Here is a 19,130-nt window from a genome sequence, read left to right as displayed (position 1 = left end):
TTAAGGCAACTCAAACCGTTTGAGGAAACCGATTGCTAAAAACCATTTGAGTTAAACAACTAATCTATATGAGTACTGTGAACTTACTCCATTTAAATTGAAGTAATGAGGTATTTATTAACTCATTACCTTCAACACTGAGTTCAAAACTCTTTTCAGATGAGTTGAATTAACTTTCTGTCAATTTTGAGTTAACTACACTCATTTCACTTGATAAAGTTGATTGTTGGGTTGTACAGTGTGTGTATGTTGCGATAGGATAACAATTTCACCATGATGGCTTAATATCTGTATTCGGAAAGTAAATAATGTTAGATTGAGTTGATCGTGCAGTAGGAGTGTTTCTCCATAAAAATCTAATAAACAGTTTATGAATACATTAAAGATGCAATTGAAATAAACAGTGTTTCATCGTTTTCCAAGTCCTAACAGTAGGTAGAGTAATTGAATAATAAAAATAATTCATTAAAATTACTTGGTAAAGTGGTGCAGTAGGTAGTGCTGTCGCCTCACAGCAACTGGTTCGTGCCCTGGCTGGGTCGATTTGTCATTTCTGTGTGGAGTTTTACATGTTCTCCTCGTGTTGGCGTAGTTCTTGCGTGTGGCTACCGTACGCTTTTTGAGTCTCGCTTCTCTCCATTATGAAGTCTACTTGCGCAACGCGTTTTAGCAGATCGCTTGTCCAATCTCGCCCACCGTACCAGACGGCGTGCGGTGAATCTGGGAGAACATAAACAGAAATGTATAAATGACCAGAATTAAACGAGTATTCTCCGTTTTCCTGCTCCTGGTAAGTTGGAAAAGCAATTAATTGTGTGCTATTTGTTATACGTACGCTAAATTATACGAGTGCAGAGTGTGCTAATATTCTTAAACGTTATGTATACACTCACCGGCCACTTTATTAGGTACACCTCACTAGTGCCAGGTTGGACCCCCTTTTGCCTTCAGAACTGCCTTAATCCTTCGTGGCATAGATTTAAAAAGGTGCTGGAAATATTCCTCAGAGATTTTGCTCCATATTGACATGATAGCATCATGCAGTTGCTGCAGATTTGTCGGCTGCATATCCATGATGTGAATCTCCCGTTCCACCACATCCCAAAGCTGCTCTATTGGATTGAGTTCTGGTGACTGTGGAGGCCATTTGAGTACAGTGAACTCATTGTCGTGTTCAATAAATCAGTCTGAGATGATTCACGCTTTATGACATGGTGTGTTATCCTGCTGGAAGTAGCCATCAGAAGATGGAGACACTGTGCTCATAAAGGGATGGACATGGTCAGCAACAATACTCAGGTAGGCTGTGGTGTTGACACCATGCTCAATTGGTACTAATGAGCCCAAATTGTGTTAAGAAACTCTCTCCCACACCATTATACTTCACCATTATCCGAACCGCTGATACAAGGCAGGATGGATCCATGCTTTCATGTTGTTGACACCAAATTCTGACCCGACCATCCGAATGTGTCAGCAGAAATGGAGACTCATCAGAGCAGGCAATATTTTCCCCAATCTTCTATTGTCCAGTTTTGGTGAGTCTGTGTGAATTGTAGCCTCAGTTTCCGGTTCTTAGCTGACAGGAGCGGCACCCGGTGTGGTCTTCTGCTGCTGTAGCCCATCTGCCTCAAGGTTGGATGTGTTGTGTGTTCAGAGATGCTCTTCTGCAGACCTCGGCTGTAGCGAGTGCTTATTTGAGTTACTGTTGCCTGGAATCAGCTGGAACCAGTTTGGCCATTCTCCTCTGACCATCAACAAGGCATTAGCACCAACAAAACTACCGCTCACTGGATATTTCCTCAATGTCCGACCATTATCTGTTATTCTACAGAGTGCGTAAACACTGGCTAGCACCAACAATCATGCCACATTCAAAGTCACTTAAATCGCCTTTCTTCTCCATTCTGATGCTCAGTTTGAACTGCTGCAGATCGTCTTGACCATGCCTAAATGCATTGAGTTGCTGCCATGTGATTGGCCGATTAGAAATTTGCATTCAGCAGTTGGACAGGTGTACCTAATAAAGTGGCCGGTGATTGTATGTCCTACATCATGTGTTTGTGTGTGTTTTCAGATGCGTTTTTCTGGGCACAGATATGAGGCTGCTGTGTGTGTCGGATCGCTCTAATGGCCAGATTAAACAGGACGTTTGTGTTGACCCTCCTCATCGCAGTCAGCTCTGTGTTTCTGCTCTTCCAGCTCTACAACTACAGACTGTCTGCTGCAAAGGTGAAGAGAAAACCTTCAACATTTCACTCCTCTTGGATGAATAAAATTCATTATTATTATAATAGGCTATTTCGACCTTCAGGATAGAATATTTGTTCTGTAATGCTCTAATATTGCTTCCACTGTGGGAGCACATACATTGCTGTAAATACCAGGCTATAATGGTTTTTATCATGTGCAAATTACGGGGGGGGGTTGCAATTTACTATGGTAAAGTTGGTTTTATATTCGCACATTCATTCAGTGACAACTTATGACATGCTTCCTATATTGTTTACCATGGTACTTTAAATATTCGGTCTGGAATCACATGCAAGTGTGACTTCAAAACAGCATCAGCACTATTCAACTGACTGTAAACAATGTTGTTTGATAGTCATCGGCTGCTAATATGATTCCATTTAGTCAGAGTTTGCACAGAATACTCTTCAGGAATTATATTATTAACCATTAAAACTCTGTCATCGACTTTCGCTTTCAGATTTAAAGGGCTAGCATTGCACTAGACCCCATTAAGTGGTTTCGTTTGAAAGTGTAGAATCTATATTTTATGCACATATGCATCGCTTTGGTTTTTATTTTACTGTACTAAAGTTATTAACACTTAAATACACAGTATTTTGGAGACCCGAGCTGAGAATTGAACATTGTACATTTTCATATTTTTCATATGATTCATATATGACACATGTACAAGTTATAGTGAAAGCTCTTGCCGGTGCTCATACGGTTCTAGCATTCTTTTTACTGAATTATATTCACATATCAAACAGTTGCCGAATGAGCCGCTGTGTTTCCATGCCGCAGAAGTGAAAACAATACATTCATGATCAATAAGCAGCCCCAGATAGCACAGACAGCTGTCATCTCTCACCTTATGCTGTGCGCTTCAGGGCCATTCTCTGTTTTTGAGCTGATGTGCCTAAGTAATCCTTTTATATGTCTGACCAAAATATACAACTGACAAGTAGTTGTATATTTTAGCATATTGCACTTGCATTGTTTGTATAAGTTCCATTAGTCTGTATTTCTCATTATTGCAGTGTATTGATTAGTGCTGCACTTAAATAATGTTCTTTCTCCGACTGCAGAATGGCTTTAACGTCTTGAATAATAAAGGATATCTGTCTGGGAAAGAGGCACATTGGGTAAGTCTAAAGTGAAATTTAAAGGGGACCTATTATGCAGAAATCACTTTTAAAAGGAGTTTGGACACAATTGTGTGGCAACAGTTTCTAAATATAGCCATCCTCTAATGGTAAAAATTAATTATTTCTATGTATTATCATCAGACTTGATATAAACCGCCTGCAGAAACACTTTGGTTGACATTCTCCCTTTGTACGTGTCATCAGAGGGGGAAAGCCCCGCCCACTAGTGCCATTAGCATAAACAGCCCTTAGTGAGAAGCAGCCGTGCGCTGTTAGAGTTTCACCTGCTGAAGATAATGTCAGCGAGTAAATAAAGTAAATAAATAATCAGATGTGTGTTTGTGTTTATTCCAGCATCTGCTGAAGAGGTTTCTGGGCCTGGTCCACAAGTTTAAGCTGCCGGTGTTTCTGGTGGACACGGTCTCTCTGGCTCTGCTGTCCCAGGATGCCGTTCTGTACCGGGACAGTCAGCTGAAGGATCCGCACTGCAGCTTCCTCTGCACACACAGAGACTTCACCAGCTTCGCCCTGCTAGGAAACCTCTGGAAATATGACGTGAGCAAATCCATGCGGTCATTTTTCTCTGAAGTAGGGCTGCACAAGATATGGTTTCAGCATCGATATCGCAATGTGAACACTTTCTAAAGCTGCTGTTGACATGGAATTGAGGCAGATTTTGGAAAAAAAACAAACAATACAAACATTAAAATAAAACTAAGCAAATCTAAATAATGAGTTGTGTGTGATAGCACTGAAATGACAGAAGGAGAAAGAGCTGAACTACTGAAATGTGTTTAATACTTTATATAAAAGCTTAAAGACGCATCTCATGTGTCATCATGCATTTCTCAGGTGTGAGTTTCTCACAGACTTCAACAGAGTGTTAAAATCTTGATGCTTCTGTGGGTCTCGTCTATCAAATCTGAGCTTTATTTTGTATGTTTAATTGGATTCGGATCAGGTGATTGGCTGGGCCATTCTACAGCTTGATTTTCTTTCTCTGAAAGCATCTGAGAGTCTCCTTGGCTGTGCTGAAATGTCCACCCTGGTGTCATCTGCATCCTCCTGCTAATGTAGATGTTGGACTGAAGCAGCTGATATTCATTTACACTGAGGAAGAGCAGAGGCTTGCTGAGAGATTTCAGCTGCTGTCTGGGCTTTCCCTGCCAGAATACACCTCCCTTTCTTCATGTGTTTAATACCTCTTTTTCTATGTCAATTCATTTTATTAACATAACTTAATTTGTAAGCTAATTAGATTTGTTTTCTTTGCATATCTGGATTTCTTTGGTTGTTACCAACATCCAGTGGTAATTTGAAGTCAACAGCATCTTTAGAAATATGTTTTCAGAGAAAAATGGTGACGTGTTCAATACTTATTTCCCTCGCTGTATAGAGATACATAAAGATTTTTTTTCTACTGCGAGCTGATTGGATGCAGTAAAGTGGGCGTTTCATTCAGAAATATTGGGGAAAAGGGTTTTTAGAGAGTAATTAAAGCCTAACAGACTTCTCCTGGGGTCCGTTCTTTGTACCTCGCTTAAATGATCTTAGATGATTTGGCAGATCCTGGATCTTTTAATCTTGATAACTGATCTCTCGCTAATTTGGTTCTTCAAAGAAGCTCGTGAATCAGATTAGAATGTCTGGATAAACTGATCTGAGATCGCTGCGTGTGTTATGAAGGACAGATCTATCGATCCTCGAAATCATGATCAGCAATGCAACGATTGGCTGACGGCACAGCAGCGTAATGACATCATCTGATTAATATTCAATTATTAATGTGAGCAAAATTACATCAAATTAGCAGTAAATGGTTTGTGAAATATTACACCCAATAACCTTCCACATTTGTTGTGAGCTGCAGGCTTTACACTTTCATGTGTCAAGAGTATCATCATGTATTTAGTTCTACATTTAGAAAAGATTTTCTTTATTACAGTAGCCGTTTTTTAATCGGTGTAAAGAATAACTGAATGTTTACAAAAGCATTTTCATATTGGTAAAGGCGTCTGCAACTTTTGTGAAGCATCAAGTCACCGTCATATTAACTGTCAAAACATGTTTATGACTGCATAAATGTGTTATTGCTTTTAAAAAAAGTCACATATTGTGCATTTCTATTATACACAAATTGTTCTAAAGCGATCTAAAAAGTTCATATCAATAAGTTTTCTCTTTGCACCACCAGGTGGCAGTCTTTGTACTTTCATTTCGCAGTGCAGATTGCAAGTTTTAATAATATATATATATATTTTTAACTTATATATGTGTTATTATATTATATATATATGTGTGTGTGTGTGTGTGTGTGTGTGTGTGTGTGTGTGTGTGTGTGTGTGTGTGTGTATAGTCAAGTCAAGTCAACTTTATTGTCAATCAAACCATGCAACATTACACAGTAGACTGAAATTGCGTTTCTCCCATACTTCAATGTGCAATTAAAAAAAAAATAAATAAAAATAAAAATATGACACACACTAGACATAAACTAAACATTTAACTAATATAGTACAAGATAAATTAAACAATAGACACTAATAAACTGTGAACAGTTACCATATATCCTATTGTTCCAGAATATGACCAAGTTGAGGTATTTATTGTAGTGCAATTAGGTGCAGTATGGCAAAAGTGCAAAGTGCAAAGTAGCAGCTTAGAGGTAAGTGAATTTTGTAAACATGTTACACGTGCAAGGAATATTAACATAAAAACATGACAACACATTACATTTATATATATATATATATATATATATATATATACGTAGGCCTCCGTCGGTCAGTGTTGACCATGGATGACGTATCCTAGCTCTTATATTGAGGCATGACTGATTGTCTAAGACAGCGTCGTTGGTGGCTGAAGAGACCAATACGGGAGAGGCATTTTTTACCACAGCAGTCGCATTGATAGGTGGCTCCCTGGCTGACGCTCTGCACCTTTCGGTGAACTCGCTTGTCCTCTGACGCACGCATCATGTTCTTCTCACCTGACTTGAGCTGTTTGGTCAGGGTGCACCTCCATTTCAGGCGGTCTGCTGCGAGGTCTTCCCAGGACTTGGTGTTTATGTCAAGGGCCTTCATGTCCCTCTTCACAACATCTTTAAATCTCAGAAATGGGCGTCCTGTTGTTCTCTTCCCAGATGAGAGTTCTCCGTAAAGGATATCCTTTGGGATTCTCCCATCCTCCATACGGCACACATGGCCAAGCCAGCGCAGGCGACGTTGTCGGAGCATGGTATACATGCTGGGAAGGCCGGCTCGAGTCAAGACTTTGACGTTGGAGACTTTGTCCTGCCAGGTAATGCCCAGAATGCGACGCAGACCTCTTAGGTGGAAGGTGTTCAGTCTCCTCTCCTGTCTTGCATAGGTGGTCCATGTCTCACTCCCATACAGCAGAGTGCTGATGACGCAAGCGTTGTACACTGCCATCTTTGTTGCAGTTGTCAGCCTATGGTTTGTCCACACTCGGGTTGTCAGGCGGGCTAGAGTAGAGGCTGCCTTCCCGATCCTCCTGTCAAGTTCAGCATCCAGGGAGAGGTTATCGGTGATGGTGGAGCCCAAGTACGTGAACTGGTGGACGACATCGAGCTGGTAATCATCTACTGTGATGGTTGGTGGAGTGGCAGTGTCCTGGCTCAAGACATTTGTTTTTTTCAAACTGATGGTCAGCCCAAAGTCTTTGCAGGCCATGGAAAAACGGGTCATCAGCGACTATATATATATATATATATATATATATATATATATATATATATATATATATAGTTTAAAAAAAGTTACTATTTTCCCAGGTGTATATAAGAACTACTGTAAGAAAATATCAGCATTCTGTACAAACGACAGACCGGAAGTCATTCATTTCCAATGGAGAGCAGTCCGGGAGCTGCGTTGAGTTCCGATCATTGCCGTATTTGGAAAATTCGGATTCGAATTGAGCTGCGGATCTGTTAAAATATGTGAACTCCTGCGACTAGACCATAAGCGACCTGCCGACCGGATATGATGTATTCCAGTGTTGTCCAAGCAAAGCCGTGCACGCCAGATGAGAATATAGGAGTTTATTAGGTTTTTTTTTTAATTATTAAAAGTCTATATTACAAAAAAAAGCTTTTCAGTTCATAAATGTAAGTAAGAAAGTCATAAAAATGCACATTTTTAATGTTGTCTGGCCACAGCCATGTCACCCTGCAGCCCAAGACCGGTTACTCACTGAAGCTAAGCAGGGCTGAGCCTGGTCAGTACCTGGATGGGAGACCACTAGGGAACACTAGGTTGCTGTTGGAAGTGATGTTAGTGAGGCCAGCAGGGGGCGCTCAACCTGTGGTCTGTGTGAGTCCTAACGCCCCAGTAAAAGTGAAGGGGACACTACACTGTCAGTGGGCGCCGTCTTTCGGATGAGACGTTAAACCGAGGTCCTGACTCTCTGTGGTCATTAAAAATCCCATGGCACTTCTTGTGAAAGAGCAGGGGTGTAACCCCGGTGTCCTGTCCAAAGTCCCTCAATCGGCCCTTACAATCATGGCCTCCCAATCATCCCCTTCCACCGAATTGGCTCTATCACTGTCTCTACACTCCTCCAATAGCTGGTGTGTGGTGAGCGCACTGGCGCCGTTGTCCTGTGGCAGCCGTCATCATCCAAGTGGATGCTGCACACTGGTGGTGGTGTGGAGAGACCCCCCCTCATGATTGTGAAGCGCTTTGGGTGTATGGCCATACACAATAAATGCGCTATATAAATACACCTTGCATTACATTACAATGTTGTCTCCACATTCCCTCCAATATTTTAGCGCTCTATGAGTTTCTAGTATTCATTCATCCATTAAACCATGTAACCGCACAAAGAATAAAGGCTCTTGCTTTTGCACTCCTTTATTTCGGACAGCGTGAGAATCAGCTTCCCCCCTGTGGTGCACGACAACACTGAAAATACTGTGCGGCTGCCACAAGGGGGCGTATTCCAACATGTCCAAATGTGCAGTGGAGAGGCGGCTTAAGAAGTATGCAACACAGTAAGGAAGAAGTATGTTTGGTTAATATATGGTATCATACAAAAGGAAATGACTGATTAATCTGTTGTTAGTTTAAGCGTTTTTTCTAACCAAAAATAAAGACACAAAAGTAATAAAAATAAATTAGTTTTCCCCCACATTAGCCAATATCTCAGACAGACCTAACGTGAGAATTTAACTGAAGCAAACAGGAAGTGCGTTTTCTGATTTCAATCAAGGATTACAAGGGCAAACTATTGTTGTTTTCATAATGACATACACCGATGAATTGTTTAGCACAAAACTAGCAAAACAAAACCAACATGGTCAGTTTTGATTTCATGCGGACTTCAAATCTGAATTTGATAATGTGATCTTAATTGCCGTTTCTCTCGTGTTTTTGTATGTTCGCAGTGTTAAATCCAGATCTTTCAACATCTCTATTAATCTTCCAACAGACTGACAGACGGCTGATAGTTGTGTGTTTGTGTGCAGGCGGCTCTGCTGGACGCAGCCTCTGAGCGCGGTCTGGAGCTGCTGGAGATTCATGGGAAAGACCCTCGGCTGATCAGCACGGATGATCTGACGGCGAAAGAAATCCCGCTGCACTTCCTGTTCCGCTTTAACGGCCGTGTGGTGCATGTGGTCGTGCTGTACGAGCGCAGCGGGAAGTATCTCTGGCACGGCCCGCTCAGACTCACCGCCAGTTTGGACAGGACTTTCGCACCCTTCGGGAAACTGGACTACGGTCATCACGCTGGGGCTTATGACAGGTGACGGCATCAGTCTATAAACCACACACCGATGTAAAGAAATGTAAAAGTTCAGAAGCATGTTATTCGTCCAAGTGAAAAATTGGTTAGCACCAAGTGTGCCGCAAGCCTGCGTTTGAGAGAAGGTCTCGGCAGTTAGATCGCCCCCTGGGGGCTGGCTGCAGTACAAGTCATAAAGCCCACCTCCTCCGTGTTAATGAAGGAGACTTGAGCCCAAATAAAAAAATGTATTACACTTGCAATAAAATGTCCCGAAAGATAGTTCTGGTGGATTAATTCACTGGTTATTGTGCTGAAATAGGTGCAGATCTTCATTTTTGTAAACAGTTTGTTTTTAGCAGTAATTTAATGCTGGGCGTGTCATCGTGATTGACAGCTGTGATTGACAGTTTCTCAAAGCAGCGCGTCTGAGCTTCGGCAGGAGACTGAAGTGTTATTATTCGATTTCTGTGTTATTTTACCATGACAAAATGAGTTCAGCAGTAAACTATAGTTTCTGACATACATGATCCTGGTGGAACACTGTTTATTCGCTGAGGTCAGGGCTTTTTTCGGGCTTTATTAGTTTGCTGATACACGCCTAACCACCCAGATAGCAAAATACACTCGGGCCAGTTCCGGCTAGATTCTCGCCTGCCGGAGACTTACCCCTCAGACTGACTACCTCTGCTGGACCTACTCCGGATGCCTGGACTCACTGCCCGATTCCAGCCCGAGTCAATCGAGCCAGATGCGGCGGCCGAGCGAGCCGGCGCTGCCGCATGCGACCCGGAATCAGCCCGCGACGCCGCGAGTAGGTTATGCGCTGCGGCCCGGAGCTGGCGCGATTGAATATATAAAACCCTCATATTTGTTAACGTTATTACATCCATTTGTGTTGATATGACAGCAAACGCATGCTGAGAAGTTCGGGGGGCGTAGTTGATTTTACATAAAGCGTTTGGTTGGAAGCTCGACTCATTTTCGCGGCTCCTCCTCTGGCTCCATCAGACAGTCCTTCTGCGCATGTCAAGGCTCCAATTTCAGCAGTCTTTTGCGACAGTTTGTGCCCGTCAAGCAGGCGTTTTGCCCTCAAGGCGTTCAGTGGGAAAAGGGGCTGTCGCGTCCTCCATATTTTTTACAGTCATTGGTTAGCACTTGCGCCTCACAGCAAGAAGTCTGGGTTTGGGGTGGTGAGATGACGGGGCGTTGGATGGTGGAGGGGTGTCGCGGACGAAAGTGAAGAGCGAAGAGATTTGTCGCTGACGAAAGTGAAGAAGGTTGGGGTTCGCAGAAGAAACTGAAAGTGAGCAGTGGACGAAGGCGGTTGAGGACTGGGATCAGTAATATGTGGTGCCGGATCAGATTTCAGAGGTGCCGGATCTGGATCCGGCGTGTTCCGGCAGAAATTAAGCCCTGTTGATAGCCCTGTCTAAACCCATCAGCAAAAACCCTGTTATCAAAGTTCCAAATAAATAGAGATCTTCAATATCCTCCAGGGACAGAGCGGCCAGGCACATGACGCACCACTTCTCCCACCCGTCCATCATGCATCCAGCAGTGAACGTCCCCGCAGGACAGTTGGGTTCCCCCGAACCCAAACTTCTCATTGAGAAGATGGTGTCAATTGCGTTCAGAGACCAGTTGATCAAATCCAAAATTCCTTATTGTTTGGAGAGCAGGGCAAGGAGAGCCTCAGAGATAGTATAAGATGAGACGAGGAGCCAGGAGAGATATGGGAGGGAGAGGAAAAAAAGTGCAACCGCCTTCGCCGAGAGCCAAAGAGAGAGTTTCCATCCCAGTCCAAACACTTATATAGGTGAATTGAACAAGCTAAAGTGTGTGTGTGAATAAGTGTGTATGGGTGTTTCCCAGAACTGGGTTGCGGCTGGAAGGGCATCCACTGCGTAAAACATATCCTGGATTAGTTGGCGGTTCATTCCGCTGTGGTAAACCCTGATAAATAAAGGGACTAAGCTGAAGGAAAATGAATGAATGATTATTTAGTTTGTTTATGTTCATGTCTTCCTCAGGCCGGAGCTCATCCTCACCACTCTTGATGGACTTAATGTGAGGATTCCCAAAAACTTCTCCGGTTTCCTCCATGAGTACTCCAGCAGTCACTTTCTGGAGTGTCGCAGCAGAGAAGCAAAGGCTTTCTTCCAGGTACTGACTGCTGTGTGTCAATATAAACACAACCAAAAAGCCCCTTGAAGTGCTTTGAAATGTGCTTTTTTATGTTCGATGTTTGACGCAATTTCAACCGAAACAAAAGAGAGGGCGGGGCATAGAGTAGCTCCTCCCCCTTTAACAAACAGCAACCAAGAGTGTTTTGCTTTCTCACAGCTCTGCCAGTGAGAGTGGTTGAGCTTAAGCGCATCAAATGAGAAGTGTCTTGAAGGGGGCAGGGCATATCAGATACTAGAGAGCATCTGATTGGTCAGAAGATTTAATGAGAAACTAAAGTATAAATAAAAATGTTGATCCATTTAGGCTGAAGTTACAAACCGCAAGCTTTACATGTTAATATCGGTTTCATATCATCTAAACGCTAGCGTATAGATATCCTTAAAACTAACAATACTGATACTAACATCTAAAAAAAGGTCATTTTAATTTTAATGGATCTTTAAAGACCTCAATCTGCCTGCTTTTTTCTTATTTACGCATTGCATGTCTGTTCAGTTGTGCTTGTGAATATAATGTTGTGCAGCTGTATCCAGAAGACACCTCTCCGGAGGCCGTGGACTTCAGGATGAGGGCTAAAAGTCTGCTTCATCTCGCGTCCAGAGTCCTCTTCACGCTCAGAGTGCCTTTTTGGCTCAGCAGTGGAACTTGTCTGGGTGAGAAACTCTAAAAAAAAATCATTTGATCTGTCAAAAAGCTTGGTGACTAGGCCTAGATAATATCAACATTTCATCAGTTTTGCTAACGGTCTAATCCGATTCAATGATTTATGCTAAGCTAAGCTAAAAGTGCTCACGTTAGACCCAGAGCTCAGATAAATGGATTCAAAACTGGGGAAAAATTCACCTGCTTAACTCTTAATGCTCTCAGGATTAATAAAGGAGCTTTGCTGCTGTAGGTGCAATGTAGATACACCTGAAAATAGTCCCCAGCTAGGTGACTAGGCCTAGATAATATCAACATTTCATCAGTTTTAGTTCACAGTGTAACTGCAGAATTGTCCAGTTTTAAATAGGAAACATTATTAATATTATTATTATTACATTTTTAAGCGAGATGCTAATGGTCTAATCCGATTCAATGATTTATGCTAAGCTAAGCTAAAAGTGCTTCCACTAGACACAGAGATCAGCTGAATGGATTTTAAAATGGTCAAATTCACCTGTTTAACTCTGTCGAGTGAACATATCTCCCCCAAAAATACAGACTGTTCCTTTGATTTGTCCGTTTGAAGGTACTTAATGAGTAACAATAACCAACATTTGCTATTTACTAACTCTCTCCTCAGCTTCATTTAACTCCTTGTTAAAATATTCCAGCGTCTGAAACAGCAGAGCGCGGCTTTAACAGCACCAACCAAACTCACTGGTTTGACTCATAGGGACAGTCCTTCTCGTTTTGAGCGAGATTTTTATAATATTGACTTTATTCTACGCCGGCACGGTGGCTCAGTGGTTAGCACTGTCACCTCACAGCAAGAAGATCGCTGGTTTGAGTCCCAGCTGGGCTAGTTGGCATTTCTGTGTGGAGTTTGCATGTTCTCCACGTGTTGGTGTGGGTCCCAGTGCTGGGTTGTGGCTGGAAGGGCATCCGCTGTGTAATACATATGATGGAATAGTTGGTGGTTCATTCCGCTGTGGCACACCTGATAAATAAGGGACTAAGCAAAATGAATGAATGAATGAACATGCTATTGCATGCAATGGGATCTGTTGCTCTTGTTATTGGTTGATTAAACTGAGTAACTCTTCTCCTCATCCTCCTCTTCCTCAGGTTGGTACAGGCAATGCAATATCATTCCCTACAGTAAAGACGTTGATGTGGGCATTTGGATTAAAGATTACAGGCCTGACATCATCCCGGCGTTTCAGAAGGCTGGACTCCCTCTCAAACACAAGTTCGGGAAGGTACGGTTCATTTAGTAGTGATGTTTGTTTATTTATTTGTCTCTAAATCGATCCGTATTGGCTTGAATTTCAGGTAGAGGACAGTCTGGAGCTCTCCTTCCAAGGGAATGATGTGAAACTGGACATCTTCTTCTTTTACGATGACGGTGACGTGGTCTGGAATGGAGGCACGCAGGCAAAGAGTGGCAGGAAGTTCAAGTGAGTATTTAAGTCCACATGAAATCAAAACCATACTGATATTATCTAGGCCAGGGGTGTCAAACTCAAATTCACAGAGGGCCAAATAAAAAAAAAAAGAACATTGTCGAGGGCCAAATTTTTATTATTAATTTATTTATATTTTTATTATCTTTAAGATACAGTAAACTACTGTATTAACCATCCTAATATATTACAATTGAATTTTGCTTAAATACTGGAATAAGAACAGTTTTAAGAAAATAATAAAAACAAAAACTGAATAAAATATCAGGCTTCTATATCTTTAACTTTATTCATTTTAATTGTAACCTAAATCTTTTCATCAAAGACCATCAAGGCCAACACCTGAAAAAATCTCTTTCAACTTTGAACAGACCATGCCATCAGTAAATAAAATAATATTTATTAATTTTAGTTTTTTTCACTGTTCATTTAGTCTGATGATGCACATGGGTCCAAGCCACTTGGCATCGCTTTTTACATGCAAGTGCATCAATTTCTGGAGTCAGGCTCTGCGCAGAGGAAATCCTTAGGACTGAATGAAGGTGTTCATCGGTGAGACGACTCCTATGTGGTGTTTTGTTCATCTTTATTAACGAAAACAGTAGCTTGCACAGATATGTGCTCCTGAACATAGAGAGCATTTGCGCAGCTTGGGCACGGAGTTCGGGCAGCGTGTCAGGGAGGTAAGGTGGAAATTGCGCAGCACCGACAGTCATATTTTGACTTGAGCGTGTCATGACACTGCAGCTCAATAAGCTCCATTTTGGAGATTGCTTGGTGCGTTATTCACATCAAACGTAAAGGTGTTGCTAAAAAGTTCAAATCTACATTTTTGGGCTTCAAAGTCAACACATCGTCGGGCAAACTCAGCTCCAAGTAGAATGAGTTTTTCAGCGAACTGTGAAAAGGCATCACGTCAGTGGCGCCCCCAGAATATTTTCATAGGGGTGGCTAGAAGAGGCCACACCAAATCTTGGGGTGGCACACAAAAAATAATGAATTCAGTGTAATGTTATATTTTTGTTTCTGGTCAATTAAATAATGTGACTTTAATTCATTTAATTATATTGTCTTAAAATATCGCAATTTATTCCTTGAAATAATTCAGCAAGTACATGTGCAAACCAAATAAAAATGTATATTTAGTTTAAAAACACTTCTCATATATAGAAATAACTTTTCAGTTGTTTTTCACTTACATTTATTATACAGCATACAGTATATGCCATGTCTAAAATTAATTGAGATTAATGAGTTAAATGATAAAACAAACAAATGAACAAACTGAACAAAAGGCATTACTATATACACACAATCACTATACAGACCCTAATAAAATCATTTATCTATATCCCTTTTTGAGCCATTTTATTAATGCAGCTTCTTCTATTGATGTACCTAAAAGTAAATATTACATAGCCATTACTGTCGATTGAAGATGTGTGTGTTTGTGCTGTCAACGACAATCAGGGAGGGCAGTGGTGGTTCTACTTTATGACACCCAGGGCGAACCACCCCATATACCCACCCTCCTTAAATAGTTACATTTATTTTTCAATAAAAATAAAAATGTATTTACATTCATTCTAAATAAATACAATTAATATTAAGATTATTATACAATTATTATTCTAAATAAATAACAGACATCAATCCTAAATGTTACTGGAAAACAATGTAACAGAGTGATATGCTAAGATCACTTAGGAAACCTTTTGCATGAATATTAGTTACGACAAGTCTATAGAATACAAAAATATGTGTTTCATAGAATTATCTGTTATGAAGTCTTACCTCCCTGACTCTTCATCCCTCCTTACTGCTTTATAGCCATGCTTAGTGAAAGTATTATCATCATCATATTATATAAACTTTAGTTTTGTCGACTTTCAAAACTCACTGCGTGCTGACACCTCTTCACAAAAGGCTTACTCCGGTTTCACGGCGCATGAGCGGCGCGTTTTTTATCAGCTTGCATGTAAACAACTGGGATTCACACACGAGTGCATGAGCCGCACGGGAATGGTTTTCTGCGCGCATGCGTCAGTTTGCTTTCACCAGCGTTGTTTCTGTTGCACATAGAGAACGCGTGTAAAAGATGTGAACGGCCCTTAATGTCTTTATTCTGGGATTGCCCCTCTAAGTTAACACACTTGCATAAAGTAAATGGTATCCTAATGCTTTTACTAGGGGATGCTTTTTGTTGCATCATCTCCGCGTGCCGCCCAGCCCCAGCAAGATACTTGTGACGCCGCCCTGGCATTTGGCAAATTGCCCAAATCCGCCACTGGGGAAGAGAGGGGCAGTGAATCAGCTAGGTTGGTGGCACCAACAATAATTTAGTTGCTGCATGTTATTTATTTATCTATAGAAACATTGGGAATTTACATAAGTACATTTAAGTTAATAATACCACCCCTGGCCACCCCTTGGGGGCGCCCCTGCATCACGTCGGTAGCGGTCTGCTCTTTTATGACTTGGCAGCACAAAATATGAGCCAGGTTTCCCTGCTGCATCTGACTCTCCCACAAGTGCAACTTGGTTCTAAAAGCCCTCACGGCGTTGTACATGTCTGTGATGACGTGCGCGCCCCTGAAGCTTCAGATTGAGCGTGTCGTTCATGATGTCACAAAGAAATGCAAGCTCACATTGAACCTTTTCATCCCTGAACTCTGTTGTGTCTTTCCCTTTGCTTTTCATAAAAAGACAAATTTCCTCACGCAGCTCAAAACATCTCTTCGCACATTGGAAACTCCCGCCCGCGGCACCGGCTGCTCTCCTTTGGCCGCGCATAGATGTCGTCGCAGCGTTTTGACGCTCGAATTAAAAATGTTTTAAATTGGGAGTCAAACGCCACCCTTGCGCGACGCTCTGCGCGGACTCAGCGCGGAATTGTGTACACAATGAATGGCTGAGCTGACGCCACCCAGCGATTGACGCGTTCAATGTGTAGGCACCTTTAGCGGTACGTGCGCTATATAACGATGTAGTACATCTTTGAAATCATCTCCTGGGCCAGGGCCTGAGTTTGACATGTCTGATCTAGGCCTAGTCACCTAGCTAGGCGCTATTTTCAGGTGCTGTGTAACTACATTGAGCCTACATGCATGGGTACAGCAGCAAAGCATTAAACAGATGTGTTTTACCACTGCTGAATCCATTCCCAGTACTGGGTTGCAGCTGAAAGGGCATCCATTGTGTAAAACATATGCTGGATAAGTTGGCGGTTCGTTCCTCAGTGGTGACCCTGATGAATAAACTAAGCCAAAGGAAAATGAATGAATGAAGGTGTCCTTTAACCTAATGACAAACACACTCAACAACACTTTTATCAAAAGCAGGGGTGTCCACACTCGGTGCTGGAGTGCCGGTGTCCTGGAGAGTTTAGCTTCAACCCTAATCAAACACACCTGAACCAGCTAATCAAGCTCTTACTAGGTATACTAGAAACTTCCAGGCAGGTGTGTTGAAGCAAGTTGGAGCTAAAGTCAGCAGGACACCGGCCCTCCAGGACCGACTTTGGACACCCCTGAGGATTTGGATTCATCTTCTCCTTTGTCACTGTAGCTCACCTATTAACCTGTTCCTGTGTTTCTTCATTTAAAGACTTGTTTGTTGTTTCTGGCAGGTATGTGTTTCCACGCTTCAGCCTGTGCTGGACGGAGTTTCTGGAGCTGAAGGTTCAGGTTCCTTGTGACACGGAGGATTATGTGAGGGCAAACTACGGACCTGACTGGAACATTCCTGTCAAAACCTGGGACTGGAAAACCTCTCCGTTTAACGTCCAGGAGAACGGCGTCTGGCCCTTGAGGGAATGGGATGACGTCATTCAAGTTTACTGAAGCATCATGGGAGTTGTAGTGTTTTAGTAGCGCACATTAACAGGATAGTTCACCCAAAAATGAATATTTACTTCACTCTCAAAAGTCTTTATAAATCTTTATGAGTTTCTTTCTGGTGACACAGTGGCTCAGTGTGGAGTTTGCATGTTCTCCCCATAATAGCGGTGGTTTCCTCCGGGTTTCCCCACACATTCGCTATAGGGGAATTGAATAAACTATTTTGGCCATAGTGTGTGTGTATGAGTGTTTCCCAGTACCGGAAGGGCTTCCACTGCGTAAAACATATGCTGGAATAGTTGGTGGTTCATTCCGCTGTGGTGACCCCTGAACACTAAAGGGACTAAGCTGAAGGAAAAATGAATAAATGAGCGTCTGTCTTCTGTTGAACACAAAAGAAGATATTTTGAAGAATGTTGAAAACCGGTAACCATTGACTATCATGGTAGAGTAGAAAAAACAAATGCTATGGAAGTCAATGGTTACAGGCTTCCATCATTTTACAAAGTATATTCTTTTGTGTTGAGCAGAAAGAAACCCATTAAGGTTTTAAACACGTAAATAATGACAGCATTTTAATTTTGGTTGAACTATGTACCTTTTTTTTTTTTTTAAGATAAACCACTTCAATGCCGTTTATAGAGTATTCTTATTTATAAGCTATGTGTTTTCATTTTTATGACTGTGAATAATGCTAATCATGCTAAAAATAAACAGATGTCGTGTATGCTTGAGTTTATAACGTATACATAAATCATTGTATACCGTTATGGCTAATAATATTTCAGTATATATTTAATATTAAACAAATATGTGAACTTGAAGGCTGTTTGGACTTATTTTTGTGTTTTTTTTATAGTATTTTTTAAAAATGTCAAGCTGTATAACAATGAACATACAAAGGCAATGACTGAACAGGAGCACAATAATAACAATTAAAACATATTAAACATAAAACAAACTATTAAAATACAGTTGAAGTCAGAATTATTAGCCCCAATCTTTTTCAAATATATCCCAAAGGATGTCTAACACAGATACAGGAAATGTTCACAGTATGTGTGATAATATTTTTTCTCCTGGAGAAAGTCTGATTTGTTTTATTTTAGCTAGAATAAAATGAGTTTTTAATTTTTTAAACACCATTTTAAGGACAAAATTATTAGCCCCTTTAAGCAATATTTGTTTTGGATTGTCTTCTACAGCAGAGGTCCCCAAACTTTTCAGCCCACGACCCCCAAAATAACAATGCCAGTGACTCGCGACCCCCAATATCCTCTGAGGTGGTTATAAATACAGAAACCTTGCAATAGCACACCAAATAGACCCAAGTCTATTCTTCGTTTAACTTTTTTTTAATGTATGTCAGTGCTGTAAATGGGAAAGTGTGAAGGAGGAGTGGAGGTGAAATGTTGCAACTGTGGAGGAGGACATAATGCTGCATATGGAGGTTGTGAGGCAACAAAAAGGGCAGTGGAGGTTCAGCAGGAAAAAGAAAAAAACAATCTAACTTACGCTGAAGCAGTAAAGGTAGTGAGGGGAAAGAGGAAGTCAAATGAAACGGTAAGATTGGATTTAGGTAAGAAAAATGAAGGAGAAGAAAGAATTGGTGAAAGTAGGTCATCAGAGGATTTGGCGTTAGTAAGCAAGAAAAATGTTGTACTCTTCATGGTAGAAGTAATTAACTGCACTGCCCAAACAGAAAGAGGAACAGAAAAGATACAAATAATAATTAAAGCAGCAAAAAGGTATCTGGAGATAAAGGGTCTGAAGAGTGATGATATAAGTTTAACCTGGTGTTATAAAATCAATCTGCTGCATCTGAAGCTATTGCTGTGTCTTTAATATAATGTCATTATGCC

The 19,130-nt window shown here is 41.4% G+C and overlaps 1 protein-coding gene and 1 long non-coding RNA gene across 3 annotated transcripts; one reads left to right on the top strand and one right to left on the bottom strand.

Annotated features, from left to right (window-relative positions):
* Positions 1 to 671: 671 nt before the first annotated feature.
* On the top strand, positions 672 to 18,092 carry fktn (fukutin). Of its 2 annotated transcripts, XM_021475968.3 has the most exons (11): positions 681 to 790; positions 2,078 to 2,232; positions 3,324 to 3,380; positions 3,738 to 3,938; positions 8,875 to 9,152; positions 11,165 to 11,297; positions 11,845 to 11,974; positions 13,092 to 13,225; positions 13,299 to 13,423; positions 13,863 to 13,981; positions 17,058 to 18,092. In XM_021475968.3, the coding sequence occupies exons 2-10, from the start codon at positions 2,131 to 2,133 to the stop codon at positions 13,957 to 13,959; spliced, it is 1,257 nt and encodes a 418-aa protein (XP_021331643.1). In that variant the 5' UTR covers positions 681 to 790; positions 2,078 to 2,130; the 3' UTR covers positions 13,960 to 13,981; positions 17,058 to 18,092.
* On the bottom strand, positions 2,959 to 13,087 carry LOC141385690 (uncharacterized). The gene is made up of 3 exons (XR_012406553.1): positions 8,146 to 13,087; positions 7,197 to 7,553; positions 2,959 to 4,974 (listed from the first exon to the last, which is right to left on the bottom strand). It is a non-coding gene; the product is annotated as an uncharacterized lncRNA (long non-coding RNA).
* Positions 18,093 to 19,130: the final 1,038 nt, after the last annotated feature.

This window comes from Danio rerio, chromosome 5 (assembly GCF_049306965.1).
Source record: "Danio rerio strain Tuebingen ecotype United States chromosome 5, GRCz12tu, whole genome shotgun sequence".
In the NCBI taxonomy this organism is placed as follows: domain Eukaryota; kingdom Metazoa; phylum Chordata; class Actinopteri; order Cypriniformes; family Danionidae; genus Danio; species Danio rerio.
This window is presented reverse-complemented; position numbering and strand designations above follow the sequence as displayed.

Coding starts and splice junctions, on each gene's coding strand:
- fktn (XM_021475968.3), top strand. CDS start 2,131: ATGGCCAGATTAAACAGGACGTTTGTGTTGACCCTCCTCATCGCAGTC. Junction 3,939..8,874: donor GAAACCTCTGGAAATATGAC/GTGAGCAAATCC, acceptor GTTTGTGTGCAG/GCGGCTCTGCTGGACGCAGC. Junction 11,975..13,091: donor CAGCAGTGGAACTTGTCTGG/GTGAGAAACTCT, acceptor CCTCTTCCTCAG/GTTGGTACAGGCAATGCAAT.